General features: G+C 42.5%; 1 protein-coding gene across 2 annotated transcripts in view; it reads right to left on the bottom strand.

The window, feature by feature from the left end:
• LOC138765125 (lysine-specific demethylase 9-like) overlaps window positions 1-24,371 on the bottom strand; it is a 79,633-nt gene that overhangs the window by 11,973 nt on the left and 43,289 nt on the right. For both annotated transcript variants that reach the window (XM_069941910.1, XM_069941909.1), the window contains exon 3: window positions 689-826. In XM_069941910.1, coding sequence (XP_069798011.1) covers window positions 689-826 — 138 coding nt within the window. The remainder of the gene's footprint in view (window positions 1-688; window positions 827-24,371) is intronic.

The following is a 24,371-nucleotide window of genomic DNA, read 5'->3' as shown; positions in this document are numbered from 1 at the left end:
CTTTGAATTTCAGTTTGGACTGGATGGTCAGCTTCAATTGACCAAGAAAGGAAAATTACTATTGGATGACATGGTACACAGGTCAGCTTCACAATCATGACTAATCACTGGATTAGTACCAAATGTGCAATGCACCGCAGACAGCTCCAATAAAGTGCTTTGGCCATTGCATTAACTATGGCTCTAAATCAGCAAATATAAATTTGGCTAAAACCAGGGACAGAAATTTGTCAGCTGCTTTCGTGGGAAGTTGTCAGGCCAGCATATTCCTGGAGTCAAACATCAGTGCCTTCCATAAGACAGCAAAGACAGTTTTAGGATCTCCCAAAACACTTCAGTCAGTAGGTTTTGAAAGTATGGCTATTATTGCAAACCTGAAAGCTGTGATAAAATGACGACGACCAGATATGTTTAAGTTATGTTAACCAGTATGGAGAAAGACAACTCCATTGCTTTTCTTTACAATATAAGCCATGGATCTATCATCATTGCGGTAAAGGGGGATTTTTTTTCTGAATGGCAGTGCCTTTTACGGTAGAAATGTCAGATTAGAATATGGGCTCAAGATTTTGGGGTGAGACGTGAAGCTACAATCTTTGATTTTGAAGTACTGCACAAGAACTGAATACCACCCTAGAATGCTGTGTGAACTCATTATTTCCAATCAATCCAAAGTCTGTAAACTTACTTTCAAAAATGGAGATTCTTCCAACATATCAAGAAATTCTGGAAAATAATCTCCAACTTCTTCATCCACTGCTCCCACCAAACTGATCTGCCTCATTGGACCTGCTCTGTATGTGCCACAACAGTAAGTCCGTGAAACCTGTTTGGTGGAGAGAAAAGTTGAGTTAATAGTTCCTGGGAATGAGGCAATATTACATAGTTTTCTCTGTGGGAAATTAAAACACATTTATCCAGCATTTAGTTTGGAAAGGCAATTCTCATTCCCCCATTTCATTGGGTCATAAAGCACAGATGGTTACTCTGTCCATACTACCTGTGCCAGTTTTCGAAGGATTCATTCCCTCAGTTCCATTCTCCTCTCTTTCGTACAGTTTTGGAGATTTTTTTTGCTTTTCAAGTGTATATCAAATTCCCTTTTGAATGTTATTTTTAAACCTGTTTCAATGATTCTTTATGGCAATTCACCCAAGACACATGAGACTGTAGCCAATATTCCACATACTATGGCACTGCAGACAGCACAATCCCAAAACTTTCTCAAGAGCATTCAGAGATGCTGATGTGGAATAAAAATATAACCTATTGCATACAAAATATTACCTGGTTCCTTTACCAATTATTTTAAGCACACAAAGTGAATTCATTTTTTTGCACAACAAAGAAAAAAAACCTGTGTTTAGTAATAAGAAGTAAAACAGTCATCGTGGTTGAAAAAAAAACACAAAGCCGGAGAAACTCAGCAGGTCAGTCTCCTTTATTTAGCAACGGTTAAAAAATACAAGGGCTTGAGCCCTTCATCAAGGTATGGGAAAATGCCGGTAGTCACCCGAACAAAAGAGGGAGGGGGGGTTGGGGAAGGGGTAGTCGCAAGGCAGGAGATACGTGGAAAAGGAAGGGAGGGGACAGCAGAGATCAAGGGGAGGAGGGATGGCTAGGCCAAGGGTGGGGGTGTGTGTTGGGGGGGGGGGGGGGGGAAAGAAAGGGAGAGAGGAGAACTGGAAAAGGGATGGGAAAACAGGTTAGCAGACAATGGAAAAGTCGATGTTAATGCCATCTGGCTGAATGAAGAGTGTCCAGATGAAAAATAACGTGTTGCTCCTCCAATTTGTGGGAGGTCTTGGTGGGACAGTGCAAAAGTCCTTGCACAGACATGTGAGTGAGGGAGTGCGACATAGAACTGAAAGAGTTGACTACTGGGAGGTCTCTCTTACTGTTGCAGATGGAGCAAAGGTGCTCTGTGAAGTGATCTCCCAATATGCATCTAGTCTCTCCAATGTAGAGAAGGCCACCAAGGGAGTACCGGATGCACAAGTGAAATGTTGCTTCACTTGAAAGGCCTGTTTGGTGCCCTTGTCTGAGGTGAGGAAGGAGGTGTGGGCACATGTGTGGCTCTCCTGTGGTCACAGGGAAAGGTGCCAGAGGTTTAAGTGGGGGTTGGGGGAGGGATGAGTGCGTGAGGGAGAAGTCTCTACAGAAGGCAGAGAGGGGAAGGTGTGTCTGGTCGTGGGATCTTGTTGTTAGTGCCGTAAATTCCAAAGGATAATGTATTGGAAGCTGGTGGGGTGGTAGGTAAGGACAAGGGGAATCCTGTGTTTGTTACGTCTGGGGGCAGAGGGGGCCAGGGCAGATGAACGGGAAATAGAGGAGATGTGGGAGAAGGTCGAGTTGATGGTGGTGGAGGAGAAGCCATGTTTGTGGAAGAAGGCAGACATTTTGAAAGATCTGGACGGGAAGATATAATCTTGGGAACAAGATGCGCCAGAGACAGTGAAATTGAGAGAAGGGGATAGAATCCTTGCAGGGGACAGGGTGTAGGGAAGTGTAGTTAAGGTAGTTGTGGGAGTTAGTAGGCTTGTAATATATGTCGATGGAAAGCTTGTTTCCAAAGATGGAGAGAGAGAGAGAGAGAGAGAGAGAGATCTAGAAAGGGGAGAGTTTTGTCGGATATGGACCAGTGAGTTTGAGATTGGGGTGGAAATTGGTCGCAAAGTGGATGAAGTTGACCAGCCCTTCGCTGGTGCATGAGGCAGCCTCGATGGAATTATCAATATACTGGATAAAAGTTGAGGGGCCTTGCCTGCGTGTGCGTGCAGCATCGATTGCTTTTCACAAAGCCAACAAAAAGGCACACTTAGCTGGGACCCTTGGGGGTACCCATGGCTATTTGAGGATGTCCAATCCTTTTATACATTCATCCCCCATACAGAAGGTCTTAAAGTATTTACTTCTTTCTGGATCAGAGACCCAACCAGTCACTTTCTACCACCACCCTCCTCCACCTGGCAGAACTTGTCCTCATCTTAAACAACTTATCTTTCAACTCACCTCACTTCCTCCTAATCAAAGGAGTAGCCATGGGTATCTGCATAGGTCTCAGCTTTGCCTGCCTGATTGTGGAGCAATCCATGCTGCAAGCCTACACAGGCAAGACCCCTTAACTCTTCCCCTGGTATTTCGATTACTACATCGCGGCTGCCTCATGCACCTGAAGCTTGTCAACTTAACTCACTTCATGGCCAATTTCCACCTTGATCTCAAATTAATCTGGTCCATTTCTGACAACACTTTCCTCTTCCTGGATCTGTCTCTATCTTGGGAGATAAGCTTTCCACCGACATTTCTTACAAACCCACCAACTCCCACAACTACCTTGACTACACCTCCTCACATCCTGTCCCTTGCAAAGATTTTATCCCCTTCTCTCAATTTCTCCATCGCATCTGCTCCCAAGATGTGGTTTTCCGAAATGTCCGCCACAAATGTAGCTTCCCTTCCACCACCATCAACTCAGCCTTCTCCCACATTTCCTGCTCATATGCCCTGGCCCCCTCTGCCCCAACATGTAACAAAGATAGAACTCCTCTCATCCTCACATACCGCCCCACCTGCCTCCACGTCCAATACATTATCCTCTGGAATTTATGGCACTAACAACAGGATCCCACCATCAGACACATCTCCCCCTCTCCTCCCTGCCTTCAGTAGGGACCACTCTCCGTGACTCCCTTGTGCACATTCCTCCTCAGCAATTGCACCCCCGACTCCTTTCCCTGTAGCAGCAGGCATACTTATGCCCTCACCTCAGTCCAGGGCCCCACACAGGCCTTTCAAGTGAAGCAACACTTGTGGACTGATTTACTGTATCCGGTGTTCCCTCACTAAGCAACTTCACTCTGTCTGCACCAATGACAGAGACCTCCCAGTAGTCAAACATTTCAGTTCTGTGTTACACTCCCTCACTCACATCCGTCCATGGTCTTTTGCACTGTCTGACCAAGACCACCCACAAATTGGAGGAACAATGCCTTATTTTCTGACCTAGACACTCTCCAGCCAAATGGCATTAACAACGACTTTTCCGGTTTCTGTTAACCTGCTCTCCTCTTCCCCACCCCCCCCTTTCCAGTTTTTCTCCCTCCCTTCCCCCTCCTTTAACATGGCCATCCCTCCTCCCCTCTATTTCTGCTGTCCCCTCCCTCCCTTCTCCACCTATCACCTCCTGACTTATGACTACCCCTTCTCCCCCCACCACTCTTTTGTTTGGACGCCTGCCAACATTTTCCCATTCCTTGATGAAGGGCTCAAGCCTGAAACATCAGTTATGTACTATTACATTTGCTATATAAAGGACACTGCTTGACCTGTTGAGCTTCTCCAGATTTGTGTTTACACTGTGTTTAGTAATGTTTGTTTTGTAACTAAGTGCAGAGTGATGCATTAAAGAGAGAAAAAAATTATATAGGCCAAGATGATGCCTGATAAGGAAATAGTAAATTCATCCCAAGTTATTCCTTGCATCCATTTGATCATACCCCTGTATAAGCACTGTGTTACCAAGCCCCCAGAAAGCTTTTTTCAATACTCTCTTGGGTTATAATTTTATATTGCAAAAGTATTCTTTTATACTTTATGAAAATTCCTGCAAATGCTCACAGATTTATTTTTCACCAATTTACAATTTTTTTTGCTTCAGGCTAGCTTAATACATCAGCAAAACCTGCTGTGTTGAATAAAATCCCATGTACTTACTGGCTCTTTTGTAAATTACCTTAAATTTGAAATGAAACTGAAACAAAATCAATCCCACTTAAATGACTGGCTCCTCACCAAAATCACAATTTAAATGTACTATTCTCAATCCACTCAGAGGATGCTACGGCCAGTATTTATGGCCCATCTTTAATTGCCTAGTGTCTGTAAAGGACAGTTCAGAGTCAACCACATTGCTAATATTACTAAATTGGATCTGAGAAGGGCAATGTTCAGAATCAGAATTTATCATGAACATGTCATGAAATTTGTTGTTTTTCCACCAGCATTACAGGTGAATATATTGCTATAAATTATAATAAATAAATTCGTTCAAAAGGAAGAGAAAGTGAGGTAGTGTCTGTGGTTCATTGTCCATTCAGAAATCTGATGGTGGAGGGGAAAGAGCTATTTTTGTACTGTTGGGTGTTCACCTTCAGGCTCCTGTACCTCCTCACTAATGGTAGCAATGTGAAGAGGGCATGGCCTAAGCGGTGAGAGTCCTTGAGGATAAAGATTGCTTTCTTGAGCCACTACCTCTTGTAGATGTCCTCAATTGAGCAAGTTCAGAACTCTTAGCAAATCTCGAGTCATTTGTGTGTGACTGGATAAGGAGTGCATAATCTCTTCCCACAAAGATTTCCGTGAACTAAATGGGAGTTTAATAACAATCCTGTGGTTTTCTACCACTGCTCCCATTACTTATGATACTATCTCTGAAACAGTGATGTCCACTAATATCTCAACTCTCTTGTACTGTTGAGCTGAAGGTTCCCTGAGAACCAACATAGATTCCCAGCCTGCATTATTGATCAACACAATGCCTAAAGACAATACTTGCAATTATAAGTTTCACATAGTGCAATACCGAACTAGAAAAAAAGTGCTTTTCGCATACCTGGTGAGTCCCAGTGTCAAGAAAAAAATGTCCAATTACAACATGCAGATTTAATTTAATTACAGCATGGTAACAGGCCTTTCCTGCCTACGAGTCCTTGTCACCCAATTATGTCCAATTGACTTACAACCCCGGAATGTTTTTGAAGGGTGGGAAGAAACTGGAGTACCCGAGGAAACCCAGGCAGACATGGGGAGAATTTACAACTCCTTAACAGTTTCGAATCCAAGTCCCTGACACTGTAATAGCATGGCGCTAACCATGTCTCCACTGACCCTCCCAACCAGTAATTGTTATAAAACCTTTCCTACTTCCATAAATTTTCAAAAACACCTCATCTCTTTCAAACTAAATGATAGGTATTTTGCTCAGCATCTCCAATTTGCTACCTCTCTGGAAACAGTTTGCCATTCGCAAGAGCAAAGTAAGCAGACCTAAATGGGTTGGACACTGTAGATGTTTACACTTGTGGAAAAGACAGGAACTTTGGGACACAGCATTTCAAACTGAAGTTTTTTCTTTTTTGAGGGTACTGAATTTCTGGAATTCTAAGCCACTGATAATGGTGGAAGCTGATTATTAGACATTTGAAAGATTAAGGAAGTGAAGGTTATGGGGAATTGGCACAGAAAAAGAATTAAGCCACGATTATGCTGAATGGCGGGGCATGCTTGAGAGTGGTTTGGTGGTCTATACCTGTATTCAGCCTCACTGCCAGACTATAAACAGGCCAAAGTAATTCTTGATTCAGATTCAGAGGGGAGGGTTCAATTCTGCTGTGTTCAATTTTCTCCACAGGATGGTGCTGTAGTCACGTGCAGATCATATGTGAACCAAGGACATTAACTACATTTTTCACAAAAAGTTGGACAGAATTACTAAATTAATTCTGAAACACGAGTTTAAATTGAGGAATATCGCAAAGAACATTAATATTTTTAATTGCAACACTAGTCTCCCCATAACTGAACTTAATTCTTTGACCATGATTCTGATATTAGGTCACTATCAAATTTTGATTGAAAATACTCCACCAATGCATCATGGGATGCTTTTTACACCAAGTATAAAAATGTGACCAACTAAATAATAAAGCAAAACAAGCAGGGAATTAAAATAGAGTATGGTGTGCCCTATTAAAAGAATAATTTGCTTGGGGAGGGGAAAGCTTGGGGGTCAAATTAAAATCAGATCAAAACGGCTTCCATCAGTGCTGCAAGATTTGCTGTTGTAACCACAAATAAACACAAGAAAAAACAATTCTGTTAACTCCATGCCCTATTTTCTTTGCACTCACATCTGACATAACAACATGACTCAAGCTAAAGTTCCAATACTGCATTTGAGAAACAATCATATGGGTTAAATGAAAATACAAATGAAAGGAAACCTAACAGTTTACAAGACACTCCTATTACAGGTACTTCAACTTGGATCCACAATTCCTACCTGAAGAACAATGAATTTCATATTTTGCTTTACTCTTTGCTTGAATTTTTTTATGGTAATATTACCTAATAGCTTCAGAAGTAAGAGTAATGGTTTTAATTTGGAGGGGTGGTGCAGCCTTTCTGTGAGCGTCAGGTCACTCGTCTGAGTTCTACTGGTACTGCGTAACTCAGTACTACCTGACACAGGGTCAGGTGGTCAGCGACTAAACTGGATCCCCCACCTGCAGGGTAGATGCCCTGCAGGATGAAAAACAAGACTTGTCAAAGGGCAGACAAACTCAAGGTCGATGACCATCTAGCAAACACGTGCCGTGAAGTGCAGAAAGGTTGTCCCTTGCATCGAAGCTTGGTCTGGCCATTCATTGCAACAGAACTTCTCCCAGCTGTCTTGGACCTTATCATGCCGCTGGATGCAGGAGGGGATGCCGAGAGGGTGGGTCTTGACGAGTCCAATCCCCACCAACCTAAATCCATTCTCACACACACACACACACACACACACACACACACACACACACACACACACAGTTCCTTTCTGTGCAGTGGGGTATCCTATCAAACCCTACAAAATGACTGAAAGGAACCATCATCATCCTGTGGGATGGATAGCCAGAAGAAGAAGACAGCCTTTCCATAATTTATATTTGAGTATGTTCTCCAAAAAGCCAGTATTTATAAGGGGACCCTTGCAACATGTTGAAAAACACACAAATAGTGGAGAAACTCAGCAGGTCAAATAGTGTCTTCATGTAGCAAAGTTAAAGATACATCATAAAGGTACTGTTTGACCTGCTGAGTTTCTCCAGCATTTGTATGTTTCTTCACTTAACCACGGTATCAACAGAATCCTGTGTTTTACCCTTTGCAACATGTTAGTAATGGAGCGACAACAATGGATGAGAGGGAAGTCTCCTAGAGGTAAGCAAATATCTAGGAATACTTAATTTAAGATCATTTAAGGAGAGAAGTGCTTCCAGGAAGTGCCAGTCTTTTCAAAAGGTCTTCAGTCAGGGGCATGGGAAGTTTGTCAATAAAAACTAAATGAGAGGCTGCAAGAGTTTTAAATATCTCTCTCTGACTCTTTCTATGGCAGTAAATGTTACCTCTGGCAATGAGGCTGCACTGTACTGAAAAACTTTACCCAGACACTGCTCAGTGGGTTTTATATCCAACAGCAGGTATTGGGTAAACATGAATCCAGGCTGCTCATCTAAACTGCAAGCTGGTGATGGCACACGCACATAATAATGATCAATAAATGCTCAACTGCAGAAAGCTGCAGCCAGGCAACAATCTGGTTGCACTTCCAGCAATAGCCATTTTGATAATGTAACTTCTGAATGTGTGTGGTGCACTGTTAGCCAGAATCAGACACACACAGAGATAAAGACTGTACAACAGGCTTTAATCCACAAGGACTTCCACAGAAGTGGCTGCAGCAACTCAGTGTGAGGCCTCGGGAGGGCGGTGCAGGCTTATATCCCGGAGGGTGATTGACACCCGACCGGGTGGGGCTTGATCCATTCAGGCCGACTGATCGGCAGCCGGCCAGGTGTTGTCCTGTCCCCTTACACTCCTGCAGGTACAGAGGTTGCCCCCTGCAGTAGGCCGGTGGTGGACCACCACAATGTGGAGAGGAGTTTTCTATCAGTAGGTCTTGAAGGAACGTTGGCCAGGTTATTGTTCTATCTTGTGCTCAATGTCCTGCAATCAGCCAAGTGATTCGCAGGCTCATCCATTCAAGAGTTGAGATGCAGCCATTTCAGATCATTTGTGCACTATTCTTAAAATACTGAAATGGATCAGCTATAATTATAGTCAAAGGGCAGACCCTACAAGTCAGAACAAAACCCTTGGCTTTGTTGGGAGGATTAAAAAAATACTTGGGAAGCTGCCAAGTGTAAAACTCATCATGGTGCAGTTGAACTTTACTAGCCAGCTGGCACAGGTAAAGTTGTTTACTGCAGATTCCTTGGTAATAAGTCACTTATTCAGTTAAAACCCAGAGGCAACTGCACTCCAAGGGTAGCATAATAATGCCTTAGAACATGGACAAATGGGTGATGTGATTGACAATATTTCAAGAAACTAATGGCTTGATAAAAGGAATCAACTTCACTGATGGAGAGATCTACTACAAGGGGTTACAAACTGGTTCATTCAGGAGTGATATTAGCAACAGAAGGACAGACAAAACGTGCATTCATTCTAATTTTAAAAAAATGGAGTTTTACTGAATGAGGGCATAAAAAAAACAATGGAACCACAACGGTTGCAGTGAACCGCAGATGACAAAACAGGTGAGGCAATTAGTTAAGAGGAAGAAGGAAGCATTCATTAATTTTAGGAAGGGCTCAAGAGAATTATATGGTAGCAGGAAGGAACTTAAGAAAGGACTTAGGAGACCTCAAAGAGAGAATGAGAAGGCCTTGGCAAGTTTCTTTGGCTTGGCTTCGCGGACGAAGATTTATGGAGGGGGTAAAAAGTCCACGTCAGCTGCAGGCTCGTTTGTGGCTGACAAGTCCGATGCGGGACAGGCAGACACGATTGCAGCGGTTGCAGGGGAAAATTGGTTGGTTGGGGTTGGGTGTTGGGTTTTTCCTCCTTTGCCTTTTGTCAGTGAGGTAGGCTCTGCGGTCTTCTTCAAAGGAGGTTGCTGCCCGCCAAACTGTGAGGCGCCAAGATGCACGGTTTGAGGCGTTATCAGCCCACTGGCGGTGGTCAATGTGGCAGGCACCAAGAGATTTCTTTAGGCAGTCCTTGTACCTTTTCTTTGGTGCACCTCTGTCACGGTGGCCAGTGGAGAGCTCGCCATATAACACGATCTTGGGAAGGCGATGGTCCTCCATTCTGGAGACGTGACCCATCCAGCACAGCTGGATCTTCAGCAGCGTGGACTCGATGCTGTCGACCTCTGCCATCTCGAGTACTTCGACGTTAGGGATGTAAGCGCTCCAATGGATGTTGAGGATGGAGCGGAGACAACGCTGGTGGAAGCGTTCTAGGAGCCGTAGGTGGTGCCGGTAGAGGACCCATGATTCGGAGCCGAACAGGAGTGTGGGTATGACAACGGCTCTGTATACGCTTATCTTTGTGAGGTTTTTCAGTTGGTTGTTTTTCCAGACTCTTTTGTGTAGTCTTCCAAAGGCGCTATTTGCCTTGGCGAGTCTGTTGTCTATCTCATTGTCGATCCTTGCATCTGATGAAATGGTGCAGCCGAGATAGGTAAACTGGTTGACCGTTTTGAGTTTTGTGTGCCCGATGGAGATGTGGGGGGGCTGGTAATCATGGTGGGGAGCTGGCTGATGGAGGACCTCAGTTTTCTTCAGGCTGACTTCCAGGCCAAACATTTTGGCAGTTTCCGCAAAGCAGGACGTCAAGCGCTGAAGAGCTGGCTCTGAATTGGCAACTAAAGCGGCATCGTCTGCAAAGAGTAGTTCACGGACAAGTTTCTCTTGTGTCTTGGTGTGAGCTTGCAGGCGCCTCAGATTGAAGAGACTGCCATCCGTGCGGTACCGGATGTAAACAGCGTCTTCATTGTTGGGGTCTTTCATGGCTTGGTTCAGCATCATGCTGAAGAAGATTGAAAAGAGGGTTGGTGCGAGAACACAGCCTTGCTTCACGCCATTGTTAATGGAGAAGGGTTCAGAGAGCTCATTGCTGTATCTGACCCGACCTTGTTGGTTTTCATGCAGTACTTGGCAAGTAGGATTAAGAAAAACCCCAAGGTATTCTAAGTGTATGCGAAGAGCAGAAGGATGACAAGACTGATGGTGGGGCCTTAAGAATGAAGGAGGCAACATGTGCCTGGAGGTGGAGAAGGTTGAGGAGGTCCTAAATGAATTCTTTGCTTCAGTAGTCACCAGAGTAAAGGACCTTGATCAGGGCGAGGTCAGAATAAACAGGCTGGACAATATTGAGATTGGGGAAGAGGAAGTGTTGGATCTTCTTAAAAACAATTAGATTTACAAGTCCCCATGGTCAGACACGATATACCCCACGTTGCTGTGGGAAGGGAGAGAAGAGATAGCTGGGGCATTGGCTATGATCTTTGAGTCTTCCTTAGCCAAAGGGGAGGTGTTGGAGGATTGGAGAATGGCCCCTTGTTTAAAAATGGTAACATAGAAAATCCTGGGAATAATAGACCTGTGAGTTTTACATCAGTGGATAGGATTTATGAACATATGGAGAAGTACCGTCAACCCAGGGACAGTCAGCACAGCTTTGAGGGGAAGGTTGTGGCTCATGAGCCTAAATTAGTTTTTTTGAGGAGGTAACAAAAGAAATTGATGAAAGTAGGGCAGAGAATGTGGTCTATATGGATTTTAGTAAGACATTTGACAAGTTTCCCCTCTGAGAGACTCAGTCAGAAAATCATGAAAATTAGATTCCTGGAACCTTGGCCGCGTGGATTAAAAATTGGCTTGCTGCAGAAAGCAGAGAGTAGTAGTGGATGGAAAGCACTCTGCCTGGAGATCACTGGCTAATGAAGTTCCGCAGGGATCTATTCTGGGATTCCTGTTTTTTATAATTTTTATAAATGTCCTAGATGAAGAAGCAGAAGGATGGGTAAGTTTGCGGATGATACGAAGGTTGGTGGAGTTATGGAGTGTACTGTTGTCATTGGTTACAAAAGGATATAGACAGAATGTAGAGTTGGCTGGAAAAGTGGCAGATAGAGTTCAATCTGGATAAGTGTGAGGTGATGAATTTTGCAATGTCAAACCAGAAGGCTGAGTACAGTATTAATGGTCAGATACTTAACAGTGTGGAAGAACAGAGAGAGTTTGGGGTTTAAATCGATACATCTCTGAATGTTGCCATGAAGGTTGATAAGATAGTTAAGAAGGCCTTTAGGATGCTGAGCTTCATTAATAGGGGTTGAGTTCAAGTGTCGAGAGGTTGTGTTGCAACTGTACAAACCTCTGGTGAGTCCACACTTGGAGTATTGTGTTCAGTTCTGGTCACCTCATTATAGGAAAGATGTGGAAGCTATGGAGAATATAAGACTTGTGAGGCAAGGTTAGCAGATCTCAGACTTTTCTCTTTGGAATGAAGAATGAGAGGAGACCTAATAGGGGTCTACAAAATTCTGAGAGACGTAGATAAGGTGGACAGCCAGTGGCTTTTTCCTAGGGCAGAAATAGCAAATACAAAAGGACATCTACACAAAGTGAAAGGAGAAAGGTTTAGGGAAACATCAGGGGAAGTTTTTTTAAAATATACACAGAGTTGTGGGTGCCAGGAATGCTTTGCCGGGTTGGTGGTGGAGGCTGAAACAATATGGTCATTTAAGACAGACAGGCTAATGAATGAAATATAAATAGTGGGTTACGAGGTAGGAAGGATTTAGTATTTTTTGGAAGGAATATTTCAGTCCGCACAACATTGAGGGCCAAAGGCCTGTGCGATAAAGTTCTAGGTTCTATGAAAATATGAATTAGTTGTAATCTCACTGCATGGTGAAATTTAACAGTAAGCCAAAGTATTCAAGGGGTATGGATAGAAAAAAGAACTAATGCTTTCACACTTCAACCAACATGCTGAGAGATTGGCAGATTTTGCGTCTCACTGCATCCTGTGGACTTGCTGTGCAAAAATGTCTTCTAGATCTGCAATATAGCACATCTTTTGCTGCAACATGCTTTTGGATACCGCTAGAATGTGAAAGATGCCTTACAAATACAAACTGCTGCTATCTTACTTTGAGCACAAGGCATTAAACCACACATGTCAAACTCTGGCCCGCAGGCCAAATTTGGCCCACGATATAATTATATTTGGCCTGCAAGATCATTTCAAAAATGTATTAGAGGTGGCCCGCTGGCCGCCGCGCCAGTATAGCGCATGCACAGTAATACAACAAATCCCAGAATGCATTGGCGTCAGCCTGCTAATCGCCCCCACCTCCTCTATTTACGTTGCAGGGTCTCACCGTGGACTCTGGTTTTGGGGCCTGGCCGGTGTCAGGGGAAGCCAAGGCCGCTTCCCAGCGCCCGGAACGGGAGGCCTCGGGCCTGACCTCGCAAGGACCGTTGCCCACTCCCCCTCCCTGCCGCAGGCTGATCCGCGACTCACGATGAAGGGGCCGCCGATCCGCCAAGATGACGCCCTGCAGCGAGAGCCGATGCCCCCGCACTGTCGTTGTCCAACCCGATCGCCCGCAAACCCCGCCCTCCCGCACACATGCCTGAGTAAGGATTATGAACTTTAATCTCAGGATAAAACGATCTTCCAATAGTTTCATGTCACAGTGATAAATATATTCTTGGTTAAAAATGGTCCTGCACCTGGATACAAGCTCATTAGGCATAAAACTTGAAAAGTGTGTCAATCAAAGGATATCTGTACCAATGGAAAAAGGGCATGGCAAATAACCCTGCTAGAGTTCATGCCCACAATCAGTCACCCATTGGATTGTTTCAGGAATCATGTTATTCTCCCACATTCTCAATAGCCCTCAGATTTTACGATTCGACAGCACACTAGCAACATTTGACAAATCCTCTATAGAGAAATATTATTTATTGAATATTTTATTTCTCATTTGTTAATGCTTCTGGAAAGAGTTTATCCAAAACTATTATTAAACATTTATTTTAATAAGAAAAAGTTTAACATTACATATGTTGAAAGAAGAGAAAACATGCAGATGTTGTTGAAAATTTTCAATAAATATTTAGTTCGGCCCTCGACTTAGTCCAAGTTTTTAATTTTGGCCCTCCGTGAATTTGAGTTTGACACCCCTGCATTAAACCATTGATCAAAAGGCAGCATTTCACTTCTAAGTGAAAATGCTACGGGTTCAAGTCTCTCTCCAGAAATGAACACAAAATCTATCCTAACACATTAGTGGAGATGACAAGAGTGCAGAACGGTCTGTCAGGCATAGCATCGAATGGATGGGACATTAAACCTTGACCTTATTTCCCTTTGAGATGGCTGCAAAAAGGCCCATGCCAGTTCATGGAAAAATTCCTTGTTCTTTGGACATTATAATTTCTCAAATTAACATAACCAGCCTGATTATTTATCTCATTGCTCCTTTGGGAATTTACAGGGTGAAAATTGGCTATTATCTGCTGCCTACATTAAAAAATTCATCATCCTCTTGACATCTGCATTTTATTTTAGTGGCAATTTAAACGTGATCCTCTGATAAACACCAGTGAAGATTGCACGTTTATTGACACACAGCAACCTTATTTCCACAACAAAATCCAAAAAATTCTAGAAACACTCAACAGGTCAGGCAGCATCAACGGAAGTTAAATGCTTTTGGTCAAAAGACATTATCAGAACTGGAAAAGTGAAGACACCGACCGGTTGGTTTACAGTGGTAAAGCAAGTAAGTGAGAGGTGAACAGAACAAAGAAAATACTTCTTTGGGCGAGGTCACAGTTGCCATGGCAATTAACGGAGATTTAAAGCAGTCAAAAGTGCCCTGCACGGCTGTGCTGGTGGAGAAAAATACAGGTGATGACCTGGATTAGAACTGTACAATTTACATACAGAGCACCAAAGCCACTGACTTCAACATAGAATCGAGAGGATGCAACTTGAGACAGAAGATGAGATATTGCTCCTTAAGCTTACCTTGAGCCTCGTGATATCAGTGCAGGACAGACATTTCAGGGTGGATAAAAGCGACGAGAGGCTCTTGCAGGCTGAATGCAGGTGATCTGCAAAGCAATCGCACAGTCTCCCCAATGTACGAGTCCATACCATATACACAGAATACACTAATGCTCGTGAATTACTGCTGCACTTGGAAAAATTGTTTGGGCTCTTGGTTTGAGGTAGGAAATTTTAAAAAACGGGATACTAACGCCTATGAACAGGGCAGAAAGGTGGACACCTTCCGAGTTAGCTTGGACCAGGGTAAGGCCTTCAACAGGATAGAGTAAAATTCCCATTATCTGACACCTATGGGGATTGCTGATTACTGGATATGCAAATTTTCCAGTTGCCTGAGACACACTCTTAGAATGCCTAACCTGCATTAAGAATAAACAGTTTAAAAGACAAAAGACAGCGCGCAATGTAAAGCAATTTGAAAAAAAACTCAGTATTGTAGACCCTAATTAAGTAAAGTTTAATTTAATTTAGGCGTACAGCACGGTAACAGGCTCTTCAGACCCAAGAACCTGAGCTGCCCAAATACACCAATTAACTTAAAATAAGCATACGTCCATAGCACCTGGAGGAAACAGACGCAGGGAGAACGTACAGACTTCCTACAGACAGTGCCAGCTTCGACCTGGGTTGTTAACACTATAATAATGTTGCCCTAACTGCAACGCTAACCGTGCTCCCATCCACTTCTTAAAACCTGTAATAAGGAATTAAAAAAAACACAACATATTGGCTGGAACATCCTTGGTCTAAAAATAATGAGCGACATCCTTTATAACTAACTGAAAACTTAGAATCTGTCTGGCTTTAATTAAAGATATCACTTATGACTCTGCAATGCAAACTCTCTCCAGAAATGAGCACAAAATCTATCCTAACACATTAGTTCGGGTTAAATTGTGTTAGCATCTAGAAGAATTCTGAAACTCCTCGTCCTTAATGAGTCAAGGGTGTAGCCAGGTTGGCTCGCGCCAAAAAGCATTACGCGAAATTTCATAAAAATGAACATTTAACACTGCATTTGGTTATAATGTATTCAGCAATGTTGCTTTTAAACATTTAGGATATCCAGGGTATTATTCCTGGAATGGTTTAAGTCATCACTTCAGAAAATTACTTCTACTTAAACAGAGTGCAGGATGCACGTCATTTGACTTTCATGAAAATCTAACCAAATGTTCATGAGGATGGGTGGTGTCCACATGTATTAAACTCATTCCATAACATGCCTCTATTAAGACTCTGGAGTATCGGTACATTGAAAGCTAGATTTTAACAGTACTGTTAAGAGCCCAAAGGACCCCAAAACCCAGCAGCAGTAGACAAGTAGTTATTTAAACACAAGTTGTCTTAAATTAACTTTAAACATGAAAACAGAATCAAACTTTAACTGATCTCTTTACTTAACTAACCCAAATTAACCCCCTTCTAATTCTAAGTGCACGTGTATGTAATGTGTGTGTAAATTTAATTAAAGTTCTTTGGTTCATAGTTCAATTTTCACTTCTATTTTTTCCAAGTTCTCTGGATGCAGGCAATTCTTATAGTGTGCACAGAATTGAACATGTATAAAGTTCACCAGGCTTTGGTGCTCGAAAGGTAAATGTTTACCACTCAGGAAGGTTCTTATAGGGTTTGCAGAGAGAGATTTGTTGTTCTGAGGTACCACCATTAGTCACCTCAATGTCTCACTGATGAAACTTGCCCCATCAGGATTCTCCAGATGGCAATCTCTTTCTTTCAGGCTACTCAGAGTTCCTTTCTGTTCCTCTTATTCCAAGAGAACGATCAGACAGATAGCACTTCCAGTCATCCACTGCTCTGGAACTTTCTGTTTCCAACCAGCTCTTCCTGGCTTGCAATGTTCAGCTGCTTTCCACACACAAGCTGAGAGAGTTGTTGAACTTGTCTTATCTCTCTCTCTCTCTCTCTCTCTTCAACTGCCAGAAAACCATGTGACTCTCACTTGCAAAAACCTCCACGGTCTTCAGCAAACCACAGGAGTTCCCCCCTTGGTCAAGATCCTGTCTTAGGTAAACAAAAACCTAGGAGTGACCTTCCTGTGAGCACCCTGTAGGTACTTGCAAACAACCAGTTTGTCTCCTCCAAAACAATGGCTATTCATTACATGACGTCATTTCAATTAGCACCTACTTGTGAAACGTACATAAAAGTCTCCATAGATCCTGCAATGTTACTGAATATGAATTCTTCAATATTTCAAACAAGATCCGTTTTAAAATGTGTGTATGTAACCTACTCTAATTTTACAAAATTCCTCCCAATATTTATCCATTACAGTACCTTAGACATTCAAACAAAGGCAGAATGTCTTTTGAAATTCTTTTGCAAGGAAGACAATACGCAGTAGCAGAACTCTTTAGCTCATTTAGGAAAATGACAGGATAGCACAATACAAATACATTCAAGCAACAAGCACTAGATAAAGTTTAAAAATAGTACATGGTTTTGTTAATACTGAAGAAAATCATTCAGCTCACCGGCAAGTACTGGTGCTGTAAGAACAATTCAATTGGTCCTCTACTTACATAAGGCCTGATTATCTTTTTTCCAAAAGTATTACTTACTACTAAATTTGTTTCCATCACCCATTCAGCTGGTGAATTTCAAAACAGAAAAGGTTTCTGGTTGTCGTGGGTAAACACACTTTTTTTGGATTTTTTTCTCCAAAAATATACATAGTAACATTTTAAATATATGATATATTAAAGTGTGTAAATACAATTTGATGCAGATCACAACAGCTTAAATTTTAGATTTAACTTTTTTTAAAATTTAAATTTAGGCATGCAGTACAGTAACAGCCCATTTCGGTGCATGAGCCTGTGCTTCCCAATTGACCTACAGCCCTGATATGTTTCGAACGGTGGGAGGAAACTGGAGTCCCTGTGGAAAACCCACGCAGACACGGGAAGAACATACAAACTCCTTACAGTGTGGGATTTGAACCATGGTCCCAATGACTGGCACTTAACAGTGTAGCACTAACCATGCATGCATAGAACATTATAGCACAGTAAAGGCCCTTCAGCCCACAATGTTGTGCTAATATACATCTACTAAAAAAAATGAAACCTTCGCTATCTCATATCCTTCTGTTTTCATTTCATCCATGTGTCTAAATCTTTTAATATGTCCTTATTGCATCCCTAACATCGAAGTACTCGAGATGGCAGAGGCCGACAACATCGAATCCACGCTGCTGAAGATCCAACTGCGCTGGGTAGGTCACATCTCCAGAATGGAGGACCATCTCCTTCCCAAGATCGTGTTATATGGCAAGCTCTCCACTGGCCACCGTGACAGACGTGCACCAAAGAAACATAACATATAACATAACAAGTACAGTACGGAAACAGGCCATTAGGCCCTTCTAGTCTGCACCGAACCAAACACCCCTTTCTAGTCCCTCCTCCCTGCACAATGCCCATAACCCTCCATCTTCTTCTCATCCATATACCTGTCCAACCTTTTCTTAAATAATACAATTGACTTCGCCACCACTATTTCTCCCGGAAGCTCATTCCACACGGCTACCACTCTCTGAGTAAAGAAGTTCCCCCTCATGTTACCTCTAAACCTCTGCCCCTTCATTCTTAACTCATGTCCTCTTGTTTTAATCTTTCCTCCTCTTAACGGAAATAGTCTATCCACATCCACTCTGTCTATCCCTTTCATAATCTTAAATACTTCTATCAAATCCCCTCTCAACCTTCTACGCTCCAAAGAATAAAGACCTAATCTGTCCAATCTCTCCCTATACTCTAGACGCTTAAACCCAGGTAACATTCTGGCCAACCTTCTCTGCACTCTCTCCACTCTGTTTATATCCTTCCTATAATTAGGCGACCAGAACTGCACACAGAACTCCAATTAGGCCGCACCAACGTCTTATACAATCTCAACATCACCTCCCAACTCCTATATTCCATGCAATGATTGATAAAGGCCAGCATACTAAAAGCCTTCTTCACCACCCTATTCACGTGAGTTTCTACCTTCAGGGAACGATGTACCGTTACTCCTAAATCTTTCTGCTCTTCTGTATTCATCAATGCTCTCCCATTTACCACATATGTCCTATTCTGATTCTTCTTACCAAAATGAAGCACCTCACACTTATCAGCATTAAATTCCATCTGCCATTTTTCAGCCCACTTTTCTAAGGAGCCCAAATCCCTCTGCAATCCTTGAAAACCTCCTTCATTATCCACTATTCCACCTATCTTAGTATTGTCTGCATATTTACTAATCCAATTCACCACCCCATCATCTAGATCATTAATGTATATAACGAACAACAATGGGCCCAATACAGATCCTTGAGGCACACCACTGGTCACCGGCCTCCAACCTGACAGACAATTATCCACTACCACTCTCTGGCCTCTCCCTTTCAGCCAATGTTCAATCCATTTGACTATCTCAAAATTTATACCTAAAGACTGCACCTTCCTAACTAACCTTCCATGTGGTACCTTATCGAAGGCCTTACTGAAGTCCATATAGACAACATCCACTGCGCTACCCTCATCCACATTCCTAGTCACCTCTTCAAAAAATTCAATCAGATTGGTCAAACATGACCTTCCTCCCACAAATCCATGTTGAGTGCTCCTGATCAGACCCTGTCTATCCAGATGTTTATAAGTACTATCTCTAAGAATTTTCTCCATTAATTTACCTACCACAGACGTCAAACTTACAGGCCGATAGTTGCCAGGCTTCCTCCTTGAACCCTTTTTAAATAACGGAACCACATGCGCAATGCGCCAATCCTCCGGCACTATCCCCATATCTAATGACATTTGGAAAATTACCGCCAGAGCCTCTGCTATTTCCTCCTTCACTTCTCTCAATGTCCTGGGGAAGATCCCGTCTGGTCCCGGAGACTTATCCACCTTTATATTCTTCAACTACACCTTTTGTAATCTCTATATTCCCCATATTTACCCAATTTGCTTTTTTTATCTCACATCTCCCAATATCCTTCTCCTTAGTGAATACCGAAGAAATGAAACTGTTCAATATCTCCCCCATTTCTCTAGGCTCCACACACAGTTTTCCGCTCTCATTTTCTAATGGACCAATTTTGTCTCTAGTTTTCCTTTTACCATTAACATATTTGTAGAACTCTTTTGGATTAGTTTTCACCCTGCTTGCCATAGTTTCCTCGTACCTTCTTTTAGCTTTCCTAATTCCTCTCTTAAGATTCCTCTTACATTCAATGTATCTTTCAAACATCTCCTTAACTCCATGCTTCTTATATCTAATGTACGCCTCCCTTTTTCTTCGAACCAAGTTTCCAATATTCTTTGAAAACCACGGCTCTCTCAAACCTTTTGCACTCTCAAAATCTGATCTTTAAAAGACTTCCATCTCTCTACTACATCCTGCCCATAAAACAAATTGTCCCAATGCACACCCTGCAAGTCCTTTCGCATCTCCTCAAATCTAGCTTTTCCCCAATCAAAAACCTCAACCCTTGGCCCTGACTTCTCTCTTTCCATAATGACATTGAAGCTGATGGCATTATGATCACTGGACCCGAAGTGCTCGCCAACACTAACCTCCGTCACTTGACCCATCCCATTTGCCAACAGTAGATCTAACACTGCTCCTTCTCTGGTCGGCACCTCCACATATTGTTGTAAAAAACTATCTTGCACACATTTCACAAACCCTAACCCATCCAGTCCTTTCACAGAATGTGTTTCCCAATCTATATGTGGAAAATTAAAATCTCCCATAATTACAACCCTGTGCTTATCACAAATATCTACTATCTCCCTACAGATTTGCTCCTCTAGGTCTCGGTCCCCTCCGGGTGGTCTATAATACACCCCTACAAGTGTAACCTCTCCTTTCCTACTCCTCAGTTCCACCCAAATAGCCTCCGTGGATGTGCCCTCTAATCTATCCTTCCTAGGCACCGCTGTAATATTTTCCCTGACAAGCAATGCAACCCCACCTCCTCTTGCCCCTCCGACTCTATCACACCTAAAACAACGAAACCCAGGGATATTCAGTTGCCAATCACATCCCTCCTGCAACCATGTCTCACTAAGAAGAGGTACAAGGACTGCCTAAAGAAATCTCTTGGTGCCTGCCACATTGACCACCGCCAGTGGGCTGATATCGCCTCAAACCGTGCATCTTGGCGCCTCACAGTTCGGCGGGCAGCAACCTCCTTTGAAGAAGACTGCAGAGCCCACCTCACTGACAAAAGACAAAGGAGGAAAAACCCAACACCCAACCCCAACCAACCAATTTTCCCCTGCAACCGCTGCAACCGTGTCTGCCTGTCCCGCATCGGACTTGTCAGCCACAAACGAGCCTGCAGCTGACGTGGACATTTACCCCCTCCATAAATCTTCGTCCGCGAAGCCAAGCCAAAGAAGAAATTGTACCAGCCTCCACCACCACCAACCCTTGGCAATGCCTTCCAGGCACCAACTATGCTCAATGTAAAAGTTTTACTCCTGGCATCTCCCCTAAACTTTCCTCCCTTCACTTTGTACAGATCCTTTGATATTTGCTACTGTTGCCTCAGGAAAAAGGTACCCATCTCTGCCTCTCATAATCTTGGAGACCTCTATTTAGTTACCTCTCATCCTTCTTTGTCCTAGCTGTTAACCTTGCCTCAAAAGGCATTCTCCAATCCAGGCCCATTCTGGTAAATCTCTTCTACAACCTCTCCTTAGCTTCCACATCCTTCCTGTAATGAAGCAACCAGACCTGAACACAATATTCCAAATGTGGACCAACCAGAGTTTTTTAGAGCTGCAATATTACCCAGCCGCTCTTGAATCAAACCCCTGACTAATGAAGGCCAGCACACCATAAGCAAGCTTAACTAACTTTATCAATCCTAATGGTTTTAAGATTCAGCACTTCTTCTTTCTGAACTTCAACATACTCCAGCACGTATGCTTGTTCTATTCAGACCTCACATTAACCAAAATGAAGCAACCTATTCATTTAGGACCTTCCCTACCTCCTCTGCCTCCAGGCACCTCTTTCATCCTTAAGTGGCCTTCTTCATTCACATCATCCTTAGGGTTTTCCTTAATCCTATTTGCCAAGGCCTTATTGTTCCCCCTTCTAGCTCTCTCAAGACATTTTTAAATTTGCTTCTTGGCTTCCATACAATTTTCATAAGCCCTTCCTGTCCTTTTGCTTCCTAAATCTTAAGTATGAACCCCCATCACCCTCGTCACAACCTCTTCTCATTGCTATCTTTGGGCAGAGGGTACAGAAGACTGAAAACCAGCATTTCTAAGTCAAGAACAGTTTCTTTCCAACAGCTAGCTTTCAACACTCTTGAACCTCTCCTTGTGACACTAATCATGGACTGCTCCAAAGACACAAAAGGATTGTCTGCATTATTGCATGTCATTTGTTTTATTACGCAAGGATTACCATATGATTATTTATTTTCTGAATCCAATTAAGTTCACTATTATACTTTTTTTTAAAAAGCAAGTACCTGCTTGGCTGCAGCAAGCAAGAATTTCTCTGCATAGGTACACTGTACAATGATAAAGACATCACTATTTCATCTATGGCTTCTTCCTCGATTACTTTCCATGTACCCTTGTTATCTGGAATTCAAGCAACCAGCAGCCTCAAGCAACTGGCAAAAAAAAAGGGGGGAAAAATCCAAAAGTTTAACATTGGCATGCCTCTCCGTTAGTTGCCAATCACACAATCTCAAGCAACTGGAAAATTCACTTATCCGGCATTTACCAATCCCCATAGGTGCTAGATACCACGGGTTTTATTCTTTACACACTGAAATTAGGATGTCTATACTTTCTTTGTCAAAATCATTCATGATTTTGAACTCATTCAATATTTTCTTGAGGAAAAACCACCTGAATTTTATATAACTCCATATCCTTTGTGCCAGGCTAGAAAATATTTTCTACTGCCTCTCCAAGACCTATACACCCTCCCTGAAATAGGTTGCCTTAAAGGGAACAACATGTTCTTATTGCCCAGGCCCAAAACATTGACTGCCTTTTGCTTCCATTGGATGCTGCATGACCTGCTGAGCTTCTCCAGTACTTTTGTTTGACATAATTTTCTTTCTTTCGTGCCTGTTGACTATTCACAAACCATGGATCCCACGTTTTTTTTTAACCCCTCGTTGAAGTATATTATTAATCAAAAATACAACAATTTAGATAAACTATACATTACATAAAGGAATTAGAATTGAATAGTTTATTTCTTTTAGTTGGCTGGTTGGTTGACAGTAATGTGTAAATCAAGGTCCCAGGTGAACTTGCTTCTCTTCCAAATGTGTCATGGAAAGTTTGTGTTTACCAGAGGGCAGGATTGGCAATGATCTAATATTGGATGGAATCTTGGTACCTCCAGCGAGACAGCACCTGCGGTATTGTCCAAAAACAGTGGTTTTCAACCTTTTTCATTCCATTCACATACCGTCTTAAGTAATCCCTTACTAACCACAGAGCACCTATGGCGAAGGATGCCATAGGTGCTCTGTGGTTAGTAAGGGATTACTTAAGGTGGTATGTCAGCTGGCAAAGGGGGGGGGGGGGGGGGGCGGGGCAGGGGAAAGATTGAGAACCACTGCCCTGAAATATCAATCTAATTTTAGCTTAAGTAATCAAAAGAGTTTGAAGCAGATAAAACAAAGGCAAGAAAACACACATCAGCTTCCTAAATGAAAAGGTGAAAGTACCAAATCACACAATTACCGGATCCAAAAAGAGAAAATTGTTGGTAAGCCAAGGACAAATCTAATTCCCACTATTGGAAATAAAATTCGGGTGAGAATAGCATCCAAAGTGAGAGGTTGCTTTGTTTACTCTATTAAATCTGACTTCCTTACCTTGACAACAAATAACAATGTAAACATGGTAAGCTAGTGCATGGTATTACTTCCTCTCACTGCAAGTCAAACAAGCAACAATATAAAAATATCTTGAAAAACCCTCTTCAGAGACAGGTATGCCACTCTTGCTTTCAATAAAGTATGCCTGTTTTAAATTTTTTAAATTTCATACAGATGATCTTCAATCTACATTTTAAATATTCCCAACAGGGAATGGGGTTACTTGAAATACCATTTAAAGCAAATATGCATGTTTAAAAAAAAATTGCATCTCTGTTCCCCTCTCCATTCTCAGTCATGCTACATCTTGATACAAAACACCAACATGAAGAATTAATTTTTGAAATTAAATATATTTATTCCCTTTCTCCCATCTCCCCCCCGCCCCCACCCCCCACAGATGCTGTTTGCCTACAGAGTTGCTCCAACAGTTTGTCTTTGCTCCAGATTCAAGCATCTCCATTTGCTTATCTGGACAGTACACATTGCTGCTGCTTTCCTGAAAGAGGGTAATTTATTGCTTGTGAAATACTTGCCCATAATCTACCAGTCCTGGACAACAATCTTTAGGACCAAGAGGTTAATTACCAAATTCAGATCACAATAGTCTTTTCCCTTCATGGCACAAAAGGATTCTGAGTTAATGATAGAAATATGGACTGCCTTTTTTGTATGTTTTAATATTTCATTACCAAGGTACAGATCTCCCAAGAAAGTATTTATGAATACAATGCTGGAGAAATTTCACTTGAAGGGTTCAAGCCTGTATCTTTACCGTTGCTAT

The sequence above is a fragment of the Narcine bancroftii genome, chromosome 5 (assembly GCF_036971445.1).
Source record: "Narcine bancroftii isolate sNarBan1 chromosome 5, sNarBan1.hap1, whole genome shotgun sequence".
NCBI lineage: Eukaryota > Metazoa > Chordata > Chondrichthyes > Torpediniformes > Narcinidae > Narcine > Narcine bancroftii.
Note: the sequence above shows the minus strand (reverse complement) of the source record. Positions and strands in the feature narration are given on the sequence as shown.